Source organism: Piliocolobus tephrosceles, chromosome 1 (genome assembly GCF_002776525.5).
Source record: "Piliocolobus tephrosceles isolate RC106 chromosome 1, ASM277652v3, whole genome shotgun sequence".
In the NCBI taxonomy this organism is placed as follows: domain Eukaryota; kingdom Metazoa; phylum Chordata; class Mammalia; order Primates; family Cercopithecidae; genus Piliocolobus; species Piliocolobus tephrosceles.
Window position 1 is genome coordinate 196,566,929 of NC_045434.1, and position 14,087 is coordinate 196,581,015.

A 14,087-nucleotide genomic window follows, 5' to 3' on the forward strand; every position below is an offset into this window, starting at 1 on the left:
CAAGTACTGATAGAAGGACCTCTCCATCTTTGCCTCCTTTCTCTAAGCCCTGGGCTTCCAGAGGTGGGCTGGCAGCAAAGGCCTAGGTATTGCATGCTCAGAGTGGGCAGAAGCCTAGAAGGCCTTTCCCCGTTCACAGAATCCTGGTGCCTCCCAGGCTGGCCAGAGCCAACTCAGCTGGAAGGGGCCAGAGGAGCTTAGCAATAATTCAGGGGCTCCAGCTCTTTGGAATCTGTTGCCAGGAAACAAGGAGACAGGCACGTGTATCCCTGGGGAGAGGAATCAGTTTCCAACCCAGACAAAGGAGTGAAATGTAAGCCCAAGGTGCCCACTGGGGGACTGGGGACCTTCCTGCTCCAGTTCATTGAGGCTGAGTAGGGACAGGGGTGGAGCCCTGCTGAGGACACAACTGGTATGACTACAGTCACAGGGGCTCTAGTGTGGGTCCCAGACCTCAGGATTTTGTGAATGGAAGAAGATTTTCCTGGAGCCATGCTAAGAGATGAACAACCTCAAGTACTCCTAGGCCCAGGAAGAAAGCCTCTCTAGAGACAGATGTCTTCGTTATTCTTGGCCAATATGGGTCAAGACAAGGGGCTAAGGTGGCAGAAGCCTGTTCCATCCCCCACCCCCCTGACTCATTTGGATCAGGTTCACCTCCTGGGCACTGTGCCAGCTGGGGAGGCTGGTGCATCTTTAATGAAGTCACTGGATCCCTCGGACAGGCTCTTGGCCTCACCAAGTTCTTGGAGCCAGACTCACTGGTGTCCACTGAGCCACCACCTTCCTGTGCTTGGGTGCCTGACCCCTTCCCTCTGCAGCCATGAACCAGGCCTTCTGGAAAACCTACAAGTCCAAAGTGCTACAGACCCTGAGTGGGGAATCTGAGGAAGACCTGGCAGAGGAGGTGGGTACCATCCATGCATGCTGGGTGGAGCATATGCAGAAGGGCAACGGGAATGAGCAGTATGAAGTGGGGCACAGGATAGGCTTGGAGGTGGGGGGGCCACATTTGTGCAGACCGGCACATTCAGGAATGGTAAAGAGCATGGTGCAGCATCAGAAAGCCAGGACATTCAAGAAAACTGAGGAAGAAGAAAAGACTTAGGGACCACGGGAGGAGTGGCCACTGTCTCCAAAGATCTCGAGGCTGCCACATGGAAGAGATTATTCTAGGACCAGTGGGCAGTAGGCACATGGGCACACTTAGGTGGACACAACTTTCTAATGGGAGTAGAATTAGAAGTGATATAGTGAGCCCCCTGTTACTAGAGGTAGGGGGAGTGGCGCCTATACTAGAAAGGTCACTGTAGCAGCATCAGATCAAAGCCATACTTAGACCATGTGTTGTTCTGACGTTAAAAAAACAAAAAAAAACAAAAACAAAAACAAAAAAACCAGGCTGAGCTGGGCACGGTGTCTCATGCCTGTAATCCTAGCACTTTGGGAGGCCAAGGCGGGTGAACTGCCTGAGCTCAGGAGTTCAAGACCAATCTGGGCAACACAGTGAAACCCAGTCTCTACTAAAATACAAAAAAAAGTAGCCAGACGTGGCAGCGTGCGCCTGTAATCCCAGCTACTTGGGAGGCTGAGGCAGGAGAATTGCTTGAGCCTGGGAGGCGGAGGTTGCAATGAGCCGAGATTGCACCATTGCACTCCAGCCTGGGTGACGGGACAAGACTCTGTCTCAAAAAAAAAAAAAAAAAAAAAAAAAAAAAAAAAAAAACAGGCTGGGTGCAGTGGCTCCTGCCTGTAATACTAGCACTTTGGGAGGTCACAAAGGGTGGATCACCTGAGGTCAGGAGTTAGAGAGCAGCCTGGCTAACATGGCGAAACCCTGCCTCTACTAAAAATACAAAAATTAGCTAGGCATGGTGGCGGGCAGCTGTAATCCCATGTACTCAGGGGCTGAAGCAGGAGGATCACTTGAGCCTAGGATTTTGAGACCAGCCTGGGTGACGTAGTGAAACGCTATCTCAACAAAAAAATACAAAAATTAGACAGGCACGGTGGCACCACACCCGTAGTCCCAGCTACTCAGGAGGCTGAGGTGGGTGGATCGCTTGAGCCCAGGGAGGTCAAGGCTCCACTGCACTACAGCCTGTGCGACAGGTGAGACTTTGTCTCAAAATAACAATGACAACAGCAAAGTTTCTGAAACCAGGGACAGTCTTATGTCTGGAGGCTGTGATAAGTGGCAGTCACACAATCACACGAAGCGTGGCAGAGGCAGGAACTGGTTGAGAGGGGCAGAGAATGGTTTGAATGCTTGAACGTCTGGAGAGGTTGGTGTCTAAAGCTGGGCTTGTGCAGAAATGTCGGTGGGTAACTGGTGTGAGCAGTGTCTGTGTGGAATCCCCAGTGAAGGTGTATGTGTAGGTGTGAACATTTTGGCCAGCAGTCTATGCCTGCATGCCTCTGTGTAGACATTTGTAGGTGTTATGTTTGTATGGTGTATGTGTTTTGGTATCTGTGGTTGGGTGGAGAGGTTTTGTGTGTTGCAGATGGGCCTCCGTACAGCTTTCTGTGGTGGTATAAGTGCACAGGTGTGAATGGTATAACTGTGTGTGTCCTTGTATAGGTACCTCACAACACGTACGTCTATGTACGATGAAGAAGAGCTGTAGCCATGTGGGGCATGCTCATGTACAGGTGTGTGTCTACATCAGAGTGCATGACCATGTCCACATGCTTTTTTTTTGAGACAGAGTCTCGCTCTGCCCCCAGGCTGGAATGCAGTGGCGCCATCTCAGCTCACTGCAAGCTCTGCCTCCCGGGTTCACACCATTCTCCTGCCTCAGCCTCCAGAGTAGCTGGGACTACAGGCGCCCACCACTACGCCCGGCTAATTTTTTTGTATTTTTAGTAGAGATGGGGTTTCACTGTGTTAGCCAGGATGGTCTCGATCTCCTGACCTCGTGATCCGCCCACCTCGGCCTCCCAAAGTGCTGGGATTACAGGCATGAGCCACCGCGCCCGGCCGTCCACATGCTTTTGAGTGTATATGGATGTGTCTGTGGTGGGCAAGTATGTGTGCTCAAGGGGTGTCTGCAGCTCGGGCCAGTGGCTCACACCTGTAATCCCAGCACTTTGGGAGGCCGAGATGGGTAGATCACTTGAGGCCAGGGGTTCAAGACCAGCCTGGCCAACATGGTAAAACCCCATCTCTATTAAAAATACAAAAAGTAGCAGGGTGGTGGCAGGTGCCTGTAATCCCAGATACTCAGGAGGCTGAGGCAGGAGAGTCACTTGAACCCAGAAGGCAGAGGTTGCAGTGAGCTGAGATCGTGCCACTGCACCCCATGGCACTCTGGCCTGGGCAACAGAGCAAGACTCTGACACACACACACACATACACACACACACACACACACACACACGAGGAAAAAGGTTGTCTGCAGGGATTTACTCTGCAGGTATATCTGTATGCATTCCCATTTGCCCTTGTGGATCTGTGGAGTGTATAAGTATGTTTAGTTCTGTGGGATTTGGGGTGCCTGGTCTGTGTGTACTAGGCTAGCAGTGGAGGAGGGAGATCCCACTCCTCTGCGGCCTCTCTCATGCAGTGTGGGGGTCTTGTGTCCCAGAGGGAGAACCCAGCATTAGTGGAGTCTGAGACAGCAGAACCAACGGAGGAGACCTTCAATCCCATGTCACAGCTGGCCCGCCGGGTGAGTCTTCACCCTTCTTCCACCCCAACCCTGGCAGCCTGGCAGAGGCTTCTGTGGAGTCCTGGGAGGTTGTGCTGGGCCCCTTCCCTGACTCCCAACCCCTTTCCCAGGTTCAGGGGGTCGGGGTGAAAGGCTGGCTGACAATGTCATCTCTGTTTAACAAAGAAGATGAAGATAAGCTGCTACCATCAGAGCCTTGCGCTGACCAGTATGTGTGTGTGTGTTTGTGGTGGTTCTGGAAGGGGCCTGAGGTCCCCCTTCTGCCTGGTCCTTTCCTTCTGGTTTGTTTGTCTTTCTAACCACTGAGGGCTGGGGAGGGGCAGTCCCAGGCTGTTTGCTTCTCTCAGCAGGAAACAGGCCAAATCAGCGTAACTGGGAGATTAGGGTAAATCTCTGGAGGAATTGACCAGCTGTTGGGATTGAGGTGCTAGAAGGTATTTTATGGGCTCCCTGGACCCATCCGCTTGGGAGGGGCCATCTCTCTAAAATCCAAGAATGGAGAATACCTTTAGGTGTTTGCAATAGGTGATCCAGCTCCAAGGTTCCCAAGTATTGTCTAAACCCTCACCCCCCAAGGAAGCGTGTCACAAACATATTCCTGGACCCTCCTTCAGAGACTCCGATTTTGCCGATGTGGCAGCGTCTTAGAGATCTAGCCATGTTTTCAGCAAGCCCCACCAGGGCCCTGCAGCATGCTGCTTTGGGAATCACTGTCTTAGAAGGTCTTTGATGCCGAAGATTAGCGGGTGGGACCCAGGACCTCAGTCTCCCTCCTGGCTCTATCTCTGGCACATTTTCCATTTCTGCCTTTTCTCCATCCTGGTCACATCCCCCTCTCACCACTGACCCTATTCTTTTCTCCTAGGGTCCCCATGACCCAGCAGCCTCTCCTGCCCCCAGGTTTCCATTCTTTCCCCCCACCCTCACCCCTGGTTCCTCAAGAAACTTCCTGGACTCGAGGCTTCCACTTCAAGCTTCATCACCTCTCTGTGACTGCCCTTCCCCCCAACATCTTCCCACCTCTCTTGAGTCCCCTGCTGTCCCCTAAGGCTCTGACCTAGGCCTTCCTGTTGCTCCACCTTTCTCCTGTGCCCCTAGTCCCCCTTTCCCTCAATCTCAGGACCTGATCCCTGTCCGGGCTCCCTCTCTTTTCCCCAGGGCTTCCCTCAGGTGGGATCTGAACAGCCCCTCCCGCTCCCACCTGCTCTCCCAGGGATCATTCCAGCTTCCCAGACCTGGGGCAGCCTCCAGCATCCCTCCTCGAGCCACGCCGGAACCCCTGACCTCATTCTCTCCCCAGGGATCCTGATCCCGGTCGCCTCCCTCCACACCCCTCGCCTAATCCCCTGACCCTGTCCCACCCCAGTCCCCTTTTCCAGGGCCTCTGAGCCCTCCCCTTGCCTCCAGGCCCTGACCCGCCTCCTCGTCCCGGTCCCCCACTGGTCACCTGACCCTGCTCCTCACCACTGCCCCTGACTCCGCCCAGGTTCCCCCGGCCCCACTAAACTTGTCCCTCGGCCCAGCCTCCTGTCCGATGTTCCTCCCCGGGACCGCTCGACCGCTTCCCTGACCGCGGCCCTCTCCCGCAGCCCTCTGGCGGCGCGACCCCCCTCGCAGGCGGCGGCGGCTGAGGCGCGCGGTCCGGGCTTCTGGGACGCGTTCGCCAGCAGGTGGCAGCAGCAGCAGGCGGCGGCGGCGTCCATGCTGCGTGGCACCGAGCCCACTCCGGAGCCGGACCCCGAACCCGCGGACGAGGCCGCCGAGCGCCCCGAGTCGCAGGAGGCCGAGCCGGTGGCCGGCTTCAAGTGGGGCTTCCTCACTCACAAACTGGCGGAGATGAGGGTGAAAGCCGCGCCCAAGGGCGACTAGCGGGCTGGCCGAACCCGGCGCCCGCTGCTCCCACCCCTGATAAAAACCCAGGCCCCACAGTCTGTGTGACCGCGTGCTTTTGTCCAGACATCCAGAAAGACTGCTTTTGCGGGGGGCGACCTCGGGCGGAGTCCAACTGGAGCTCACCAAACATACAAGGCGAAAATGACCAGAGTCAGCCCGCATATCAGGATGGGTTTTTTATTTAAGGTACAACTTTCCAGGAAGTTGGGGAGCTCCAGAGGACTGCGTCCATCGCCCTCTCCAGCCTCATTTAATTCAACAAACTGTGCCTGTGGCTCTACTATGTGTGCCGTCCCGGTACTAGGAAAAGGTCAAAGATTAACTAGAGAACCCAGACTACCAGCGGGTCCCACAAAAGGTGACAAATTGAGGCCCAAAAATAGGGCTGCACTTGGGAGCTCAGAGCAGGTGAGGCTGACTGGGGCATTCAGGAAAGCTTCCTGGAGGAGAATATATGTTATCTCCGAGAAGGAAGAGTAGAGAGAAAAGGAATGGCAACCAAGTCTGAGGAAGGAGGCCCATGAAGGAAGAAGGCTGGGAGGTGGGAACCTGTGATGAAAATAGGCGATCTTGTGTGTCCTTGCAGGAAAGGGAGGCAGTGGCAGGAGCCTGCGGGCTGGCAGAAAAGGTTCCCTTCTTTTCTTTTTTTCTTTTTACTTATTTTTATTTTTTGAGACGGAGTCTCCCCCTGTCGCCCAGGCTGGAGTGCAATGGCTCCATCTCGGCTCACTGCAACCTCTGCCTCCGGATTCAAGCGATTCTCCTGCCTCAGCCTTCAGAGTAGCTGGGATTACAGGCGCACACTCCACGCTCAGCTAATTTTTGTATTTTTAGTAGAGACGGGGGTTTCACCATGTTGGCCGGGCTGGTCTCCAACTCCTGACCTCGTGATCCGCCCTCCTCGGCCTCCCAAAGTGCTGGGATTACAGGCCTGAGCCACCGCGCCGGCCCGGTTCCCTTCTTTTCGTGTCCGAAAGGTTGGATCCTCCACATCTCAGCCCTTCATACCCAGTGACCACAACCGGGGCAGCAAAACTGCGGGAATGGGGACCTTTTAGGAACTGGTGGAGCCCAGATTTCTGGAGCAGAGGCCCCCTCGGACTCCCAAAGCGCGTTATTCCCAGCTGTAGTTTGGATCGACCTGGAGGCTAGTGGAGATCACAACCGTGTTAGTACTCATTCGGTAGAAGTCACAGCAGTTACCCTTTATTGAGCACTTTCTATATGCTTGATACTTTGCCATGCGCATTACAACTATTTTGAAATACTTGTATCCCCTACTCCTCCCTCCTTAATAACCGAGGGGTTGCCGCTGCATCCAGGGAGGTCAAGTGCTTGCCCAGGGTCACACAGTCAGCCGGGAGCACACACTTCAAAACCCACGCGCTTAACCACGAAAACTAGTTTGCCTCCTTCCTCAGCTCCCCATTTAAATAACGTTTTAACTTTATTCAGCAGGTTTGCTCATCTCCCACCCCAATCGTGACTCCCCAGACCGGGCCTCCACAAGGACCACGAGGCCTCTCCCTCCCCCTTCGCCGCGGGCGCAGGGCCTTCGGCAACAACTTGTCCCACTTCCCCAAGGTTCAGACGCGAAACTGAGTTCCAGAGGGAAGGGCTTACGCAAAGGCAGCCAGCGCGCCAGAAGCGGGGTATTCCTGTCGGTACCCGGGGCCAGCCCCGCGCTCGGCACTCCCTGGGAAGTCGGCTCTGGAGCCGCGGCGGTCACACCTCGGACTCGCGCGGCGGTCCGCGGGCGCGCTGGCAGCTGTACAGCCACTGGATGACGCGCGCATTGCGCTCCACCACCGACACCGGAGGGCGCCCGTCCCGCGCTGAGCCGGCTGCCTCCGAGCCGCCGCCGCCGCCGCCGCCCGCGCCGTCCGGGCTGTCCACGCCCCTGTCGCTGGATGTCCAGTCGCTGGCGTCCCCGGAGCCGGGCGGCGGGGAAGTTCCGGCCTGCAGGCTGGCATCGGCCCCCCAGCTCTGCGGGGAGAAGCGCTCTGCACCCAGCACCTCCACCAGCGCGCGCTCCAGGCCGCAGTAGTTGAAGAAGCGCTCCTTCTCCGACAGGGGCAGTGAGCACGTGGGACACAGCGCCCGCTTTCCCGCCGCTTCCGGGGCATCCTGGGGCGCGGCCCAACCTCCTGAAGACGCAGGTCGCTCTGTGGAGGCCGGGCTGCTCGGGGCAGCGTCCCGCGGGGCACCCAGAAAGAGGCGCCGCACCAGCCCCTGGCCCTTGGCGTTCTCTTTGTTCACCGAAGCCTTGCAGTCCCGCTTCTGGCGGTAGAAGATGAGGGAGTCAGGCCTCGGCAGCCGCCTGCCACTTCCCCGGCGGGCCGGTCTGGGGGTCCTGGGCGATACAGGGGGCCCCAGCTCGTTGCAGGGGTGCGGCGTGAGCGGCCCAGGACTCCCACGCAGGGCTGGCTCCTGTCGCCTAGCTATCACCTGGTGCGTCTTGACATACTTGGCTTTGTCGGCTTCCAACCTCTCCACAGCGCTGGGGGTCCGGACTCTGGACGGGGTGGAGGGAGGGGCCAGGAGCATCTTAGCAGAGCTGTTCAGGACAGTGCCCCATAAGTAGCCAGCCAGGGGGCCAAGAGCAATTGAGTTGGGCTCTCACAGACCTGCAGGGAGAGAGGAAGGTCGGGGAAGGGGAGGAAATGCCCTGGTCCTCCCCTGCCGGCATTCCTCAGTATAGATCAGTCAGCCACCCTCTCCCATCCAGGTTAGCCGGTGCCACGTTCAGGGAGCAGAGGCTCAGGCCCTCCCCTTTCCCTGTCCTTCAGAGACACTGAGCGGGGTCTCTCTGGCCACTCAGAAACATATGCCCCTTTGAAGGTGCCCCAATCTGGCCACAGGGCCATGCGAGCAGGCCTCAGCAAGCAGGACACTTGGAAAAGGAAACCCGGCCCAATTCCCGAAAGTGGCTTCAACCGGAAAAAATACCTCTTCCCAACCCAGCAGCTTTGAGCCCAAGACAAGGAGGCTCCCAGCCACAGGCTGGCTCCAGCAGGGCCCACCCTTCCCGCCCCCAAACACCCGAGGTCAGGGATATAACCACAGGGTAGGAATCTCCAGTAATTGCAGCCAACTGCCCTGCCCAGGCCCAGCAGGGCCATCGGGGCAGGAGAGGGAGGTGGTCCCCAGGCCCTATCAGCTATGCCAGCTACTCTGCCCCTGCCAAGGGGATCGCAGAATGCCAAACTGTAAACATCACCTTGTTTAACCTTTGCATTTCCATTTCATGAGGAGGAAATTGGCCTGGAGAGGAGGGGGGCTTGCTCAGGTCCTATTAAGAGTTAGGAGTCAGGACTGGAACCCAGGTTTCTTGTCTTGCAGTTCAGATTGGATCTCTCACTTGCCTATCACGACTTCCTACTGAGGCGGGGCCCGATGGCTCAGGCCTGAAATCCCAGCACTTCGGGAGGCCGAGTTGGGTGGCTCACCTTAGGTGAGGAGTTCCAGACCAGCCTAGCCAACATGGTGAAACCCATCTCTACTGAAAATACAAAAATTAGCCAGTCGTGGTGGCGCACACCTGTAATCCCAGCTACTTGGGAAGCTGAGGCAGGAAAATCACTTGAACCTGGGAGGTGGAGGTTGCAGTGAGCCAAGATCGCACGCCACTGCACTCCAGCCTGGGCGACAGAGCGAGACTCCGTCTCAAAAAAAAAAGAAAAGAAAACAAAAAGAAAAAAAAACTCACTGATATATTTTGCATGTATTCCTGCTGCTATAAAACCAAGCAATTTCCATTAGAAATGGGCCCCTTGCCTCACCAAAAAGTTCCTTCCACTAATTCTTCCTAATAACCTGCACTCCCACTCCCAGAAATTTGCCCTCAGGGTCCTTGTCCCCTTTTTATCCTAAGACCTCATGACCCTTTTCCACCTCCTTTCTGCTGGGGCAAGGGGCGAGGAGGGGTTGTAAATCAAGAGCTGACAGTTCTCTTGGCAGTAACAGAATGGGCCACCCACATGGCCCTGCACACCCGACCCCACCCCTATCTCCCCCTACTCCCCCTGAGTCCTGAAGGCTGAGTGACCTTAGATCTGGGGACAACAAAGGAACAGAATTAACTAGGGAAGCGGGGAAGGGGTCTATGAGAGGCCTTGGGACAGGGACCCTGCCAGGCCCAGCCCACCCCTTCACCCAGCACCTAGTGTGTAATCAGTCTACCCATGGGTAGTTGAGGCCTGGAAACTAAGGGGAGTCTGGCAGTGTCCCCCTCCCAGTCTCCCAGGGAGTCTCCTGGGCAGTGGGTTGGATTCCAAAGTCCCAGGAAGGCACTGCTTGTCTGACCCCATGGGTGCCCTCTGTCCTCTCCTCTTCTCCCCAGCCCTGAGCAGGGAGACTATAAAAAGTCCCTAATCACAAGGACCAAAATAGTCTGTCATCCACAGCCTCTTCCCTGCCTTCTGGGCTAGCCTGGAGGCTGGACCTCAGACATCCCGCCCTAGAAGCCTGGCAGGCGGTCTCGGGCCCTCCATTCCTTTGCCTGCCTTCTCCCTGTCCTGAAGCTTGTGTTCCCAACTCTGTCCAAGGCTTCTGCTCTGGGAATGGGCCATCTTTCAGGCTCACTAGTTTGGTACCAGTCTCCCTGCCCTCAGGCCCCTGGGTTCCTTCCTACCAGAGCCCTGGGCTCAGGGTACACTCACCTCTGCATGGGAGGCCTAATTGCAGGGGTCCTTGGGCAGGTCCAGACTGAGGGCAGGAGTGGACAGCAGGGACTAGAAGTAACTTTGGTGGCAGCCAAACCTCACTCTCCACAGGAAAAGCAGAGAGGCTCCAACCCCCGCCCCCCAAATTAACCCTCGCCTTCCTGAGGCAGATCCTAGCCTCCATTAACTCTTTCCTGATCACAGTCTCTGCGCTGAGGAGACCTGTGAACCAAGTCCAGCTCCCTTTATTTTACAGATGATCAAACAGTCCCTACCGGGTTAGGTGATTGGCTGTGGAAGCACCGTGAGCTTGGGCAGAACCAGGACTCCAAACAAGGCCTCCTGATCCCTAGGCTTCCTCCAAAGGCCTGAGGTGGGGGCTCCGTATGTGAGATCAGCCCCCTCCCTGGGCTGTGGCAGATGCTCTGACAGTCTGAATGGGAAGGCAGAACAGGGTTCTAGTCGACTTGCATTTTTCCCTCTGTAGCAGGCTGAGACCTGTCCTGGTCTGGGTGCTGGATGGTGTCAAGCCTGGTTTCCCTAGGGGTGAGGCCAGGAATCTGCAGCCTAAGGGTAGGGGCATTGGTGCTGTAGATGTGCAGGTGAGCCTATGGCGGCAAGTCTTGGCATGAAGGTGACCCTGGAGCCCACTGGAGCTGCCTCTGCCCAAAGTCCTCTTATGGTAGATGGGATTACCTGGGAAGACAGTGATGAGGGGCTGATTCCAGGGCCAAGCCCAGGTCCTTCAGCCCGCTTCCTTCTCTGCCTACACTTGGAGCCTCTTAGAGTTTCTTCCATCAGAGTTTCTTCTCTGACACATTATGTCTCAAGGTGAAACCTTACCTCATAGGAGAGCTCCTCCCCTTTCCCCAGCAGGCAAACTAAACTCTCCAGCCCAGACAAAGACCAATGCCCAGGCCAAAGGATCCTTGCCCCTCTTGGCTGGCCACCTTCCCCAAGTCCCTCCTCCTCCTTTCTAGCCCTCTTTCATGTTTGCAAAGCACATTCCCATCTGTGCTCTCTGATCTCCTTTGACGGCTCCCCAACAAGGACCCTAGACAGGGGTCCAGCAGGAATGACCCCCCCACTTAATGAGTAAGGAAACAGGAGCTGAGTGGGGAGAGAGATGCCCAAAGCCCAGCTCCAAATCCACGCTTGGAACTGTACCCTCTGCCTGTCAAGTCAGTGATGGGTCTGAAAACCCAAGGCCCATCTCCTGATAAGAGGTTTTTATTGCCTAAAGGGGGGATTTTGTTTTGGGGATTTTGTTGGTGATAGTTCCATATTGTGTTGTTACAGCACTTTACAAAATGCCATGGGCTACATTGTCATAATCCCATGACAATCTTTGGGGGAGGTTTTATTATTTTTCACACTTATGGCTGAAGAGACTGAGGCTCAGAGAGGAGAAATGACTTATCCAAGCTCACCGAATTAGGAATAATAGTTAGAGTCTCGCTCTGACACCCAGGCTAGAGTGCAGTGGCGTGATCTTGGCTCACTGCAACCTCCGCCTTCCGGGTCCAAGCGATTCTCCTGCCTCAGCCTCCTGAGTAGCTGAGATTATAGGCGAATGCCACCACGCCTGGCTACTTTTGTGTTTTCAGTAGAGACGGGGTTTCACCATGTTGGTCAGGCTGGTCTTGAACTTCTGACCTTGCGATCTGCCCGCCTCGGCCTCCCAAAGTGCTGGGAGTACAGGTGTGAGCCACCGTGCCCGGCCAATAGCTAACTTTTATTGAGAGATTAATATATGTTAGGGGCTGTTCTAAGTACTTCACATAAGGATTAACATCTTTAATCCTCAAAACAACTCGATGAAATGGCACTTTTGGGCCGGGCACAGTGGCTCACACTTGTAATCCCAGCACTTCGGGAGGCAGAGGCAGGCCAGTCACTTGAAGCCAGGAGCTGGAGACCAGCCTGGCCAATATGGCAAAACCCCGTCTCTACTAAAAATACAAAAATTAGTGGTGCACTCCTGTAGTCTCAGCTACTTGGGAGGCTGAGGCAGGAGAATCACTTGAACCCAGGAGGCAGGTTGCAGTGAGTCAAGATCACACCACTACACTCCAGCCTGGGTGACAAGGCTGCAAAAAAGAAAAAAAAAAGTCACTTTCATTCTCCTGACTTCCTAGATGAAGGCTGGGGGTGCCAGCTTGGCTCTGAGATCTGGTCAGGAAGGGGTTAAGCATGGGAGGTGGGCAGGGCCCAGCTGGGATGCTGTCAATGGCAGGAAACCTGGCCCGCCGCCTGGGGGGAGGATGGGGCTGTTGTGTCTGACTCTGCAACCCCCATCCCTTTGGTCTTAAAGGAGCATCCAGGTTGGGTAGTAGGACCGGTAGGGCCCCTTCACAGCTCCCTTCTAGGGATCGAGGACAGATGCTGGACCACAGAAAGAGGGGAGTCGGGGTGCAATGCAGGTGACACCCTGGGGCAGCTCTGGTCTGACAGGGGTGACTTGGTCCTCCACGCCGGAGCCCTCAATTGGAAGTGCCCCCACCTCTGCTTGGGAGGGTTTGGTCAGGGAGGGGAGACAGCCCCAGCTCTGGGAGCCCCCAGTGAGACAGAAGTGGCACAGCTCTGCCCTCAGGGATCTCTGGTTGGGGGCTGGGGGAGGGCTAAGCAGCCTTGCTTTCAGGAGCTCCCAGTGTGAGGGCAACAGACCCCTGCCCTGATGCCAATGGACAGAATCCTGGGAGACAGGCACAGACCCTCTACCCCATGAGCAGAGCAGGGTCAGGGAGGAGAGGTCGAATTGGATCGGCTTTCTGGGTGAGGGGGCCCTGAAAAAGTCAGGAGAGGAGAGGGGAGGTGGGGGCGGATGAGAGGATGAGGTGGGCTGCATCTGTCTGGCCTCGGCTCCCAGCCACTCTCGTCGAGAACCGGGCCGTCCCTGTTTCTGGTTGTGGGTCTCCAGGGACTGCCTTAAAGTGGCTCTTTCCAGCCCTAGAGCCAGGACCTCAGGCAAGGGGGAAGCGAGTCTGCGGGGGGTGTTTCCTTCCTACTTGCGACCTCATTCCCAGATCACCTTGAGGATGGAGATCGGGAATGGGCCTGAGTCAGAAAGTCTCCTTCCAGGAGAGGGTGGTGGGAGGATGGGGAGCAGCTCTGGTCAGTGTCGGGAATAACCAGCCAGGTCGGGGAGGCCTTCAGGTCCAGTCTCACATCCCATGTCCACATTGTCACTTAGGAAATGTGTGTCACCCCCTCACTAGCTGGCTACAGCCCCCACACCTCAGTCCTGCCTTTGATTCCAGCCCTAGTCTACCTCTCGTTGGCTGTGTGGTCTTGAGCAAGAACATAACCTCGCTGAGTTTCCTTCTCTGTCAGGCAGGAATGGTGAGAACCAGCTCCCGTGCGGCTTGGAGATGCAGGGAAGTGGGGCCTGCAACCCCAAGGTGCTCTGGAATGTGGGGCCTGCAATCCGCAAGGTACAAGTTGGATGAATCTGACTTCAGTTTTTGCCCATCACCAATCCCTTCCTGCACCTCTGGCCTACATCTCTTTTCCTAATCCCACAGTCTTGCTCACAGTGGCCAGCAGCTAATCACTGGGAACACCTGCACTGTGCCATGGGCTCCGCAGATGGATCTGATGTGGTTTCACTCTCAGGTGGTGGCAGAGGCAGGCAGCTTCACCACAATTGGTGAGAGACCAGTGCTGCTGCAACCAAGATGAACACAGCAGAGGGGGTGGTGATCTCTTCTGCCCGGGGTGGGGTGGGAAACTTCAAAGAGGAGGGGTATCTGAGCCCTACTGGGAAGGGATTTTTGACTGGGTTAGGAGTGGGGGAGAAGGAGAGAGTGCTGGGCCGAGAGCACTGCAGGCGCCAGGTCTCAGTGACAGTAAGAGGCCA

At 56.1% G+C, this 14,087-nt stretch overlaps 2 protein-coding genes across 2 annotated transcripts; one reads left to right on the forward strand and one right to left on the reverse strand.

The window, feature by feature from the left end:
• The first annotated feature begins 358 nt into the window (after positions 1–358).
• C1H1orf232 (chromosome 1 C1orf232 homolog) lies at positions 359–5,599 on the forward strand. Its single transcript, XM_023219291.3, has 4 exons — positions 359–907; positions 3,588–3,671; positions 3,782–3,879; positions 5,261–5,599. The coding sequence occupies exons 1-4, from the start codon at positions 824–826 to the stop codon at positions 5,538–5,540; spliced, it is 546 nt and encodes a 181-aa protein (XP_023075059.2). The 5' UTR covers positions 359–823; the 3' UTR covers positions 5,541–5,599.
• A 1,149-nt stretch (positions 5,600–6,748) lies between these two features.
• Positions 6,749–10,318, reverse strand: FAM110D (family with sequence similarity 110 member D). The gene is made up of 2 exons (XM_023219869.2): positions 10,226–10,318; positions 6,749–8,191 (listed from the first exon to the last, which is right to left on the reverse strand). Exon 2 carries the CDS (start codon positions 8,109–8,111, stop codon positions 7,290–7,292), a length of 822 nt encoding a protein of 273 aa, XP_023075637.1. The 5' UTR covers positions 8,112–8,191; positions 10,226–10,318; the 3' UTR covers positions 6,749–7,289.
• Between the last annotated feature and the right edge of the window lie 3,769 nt (positions 10,319–14,087).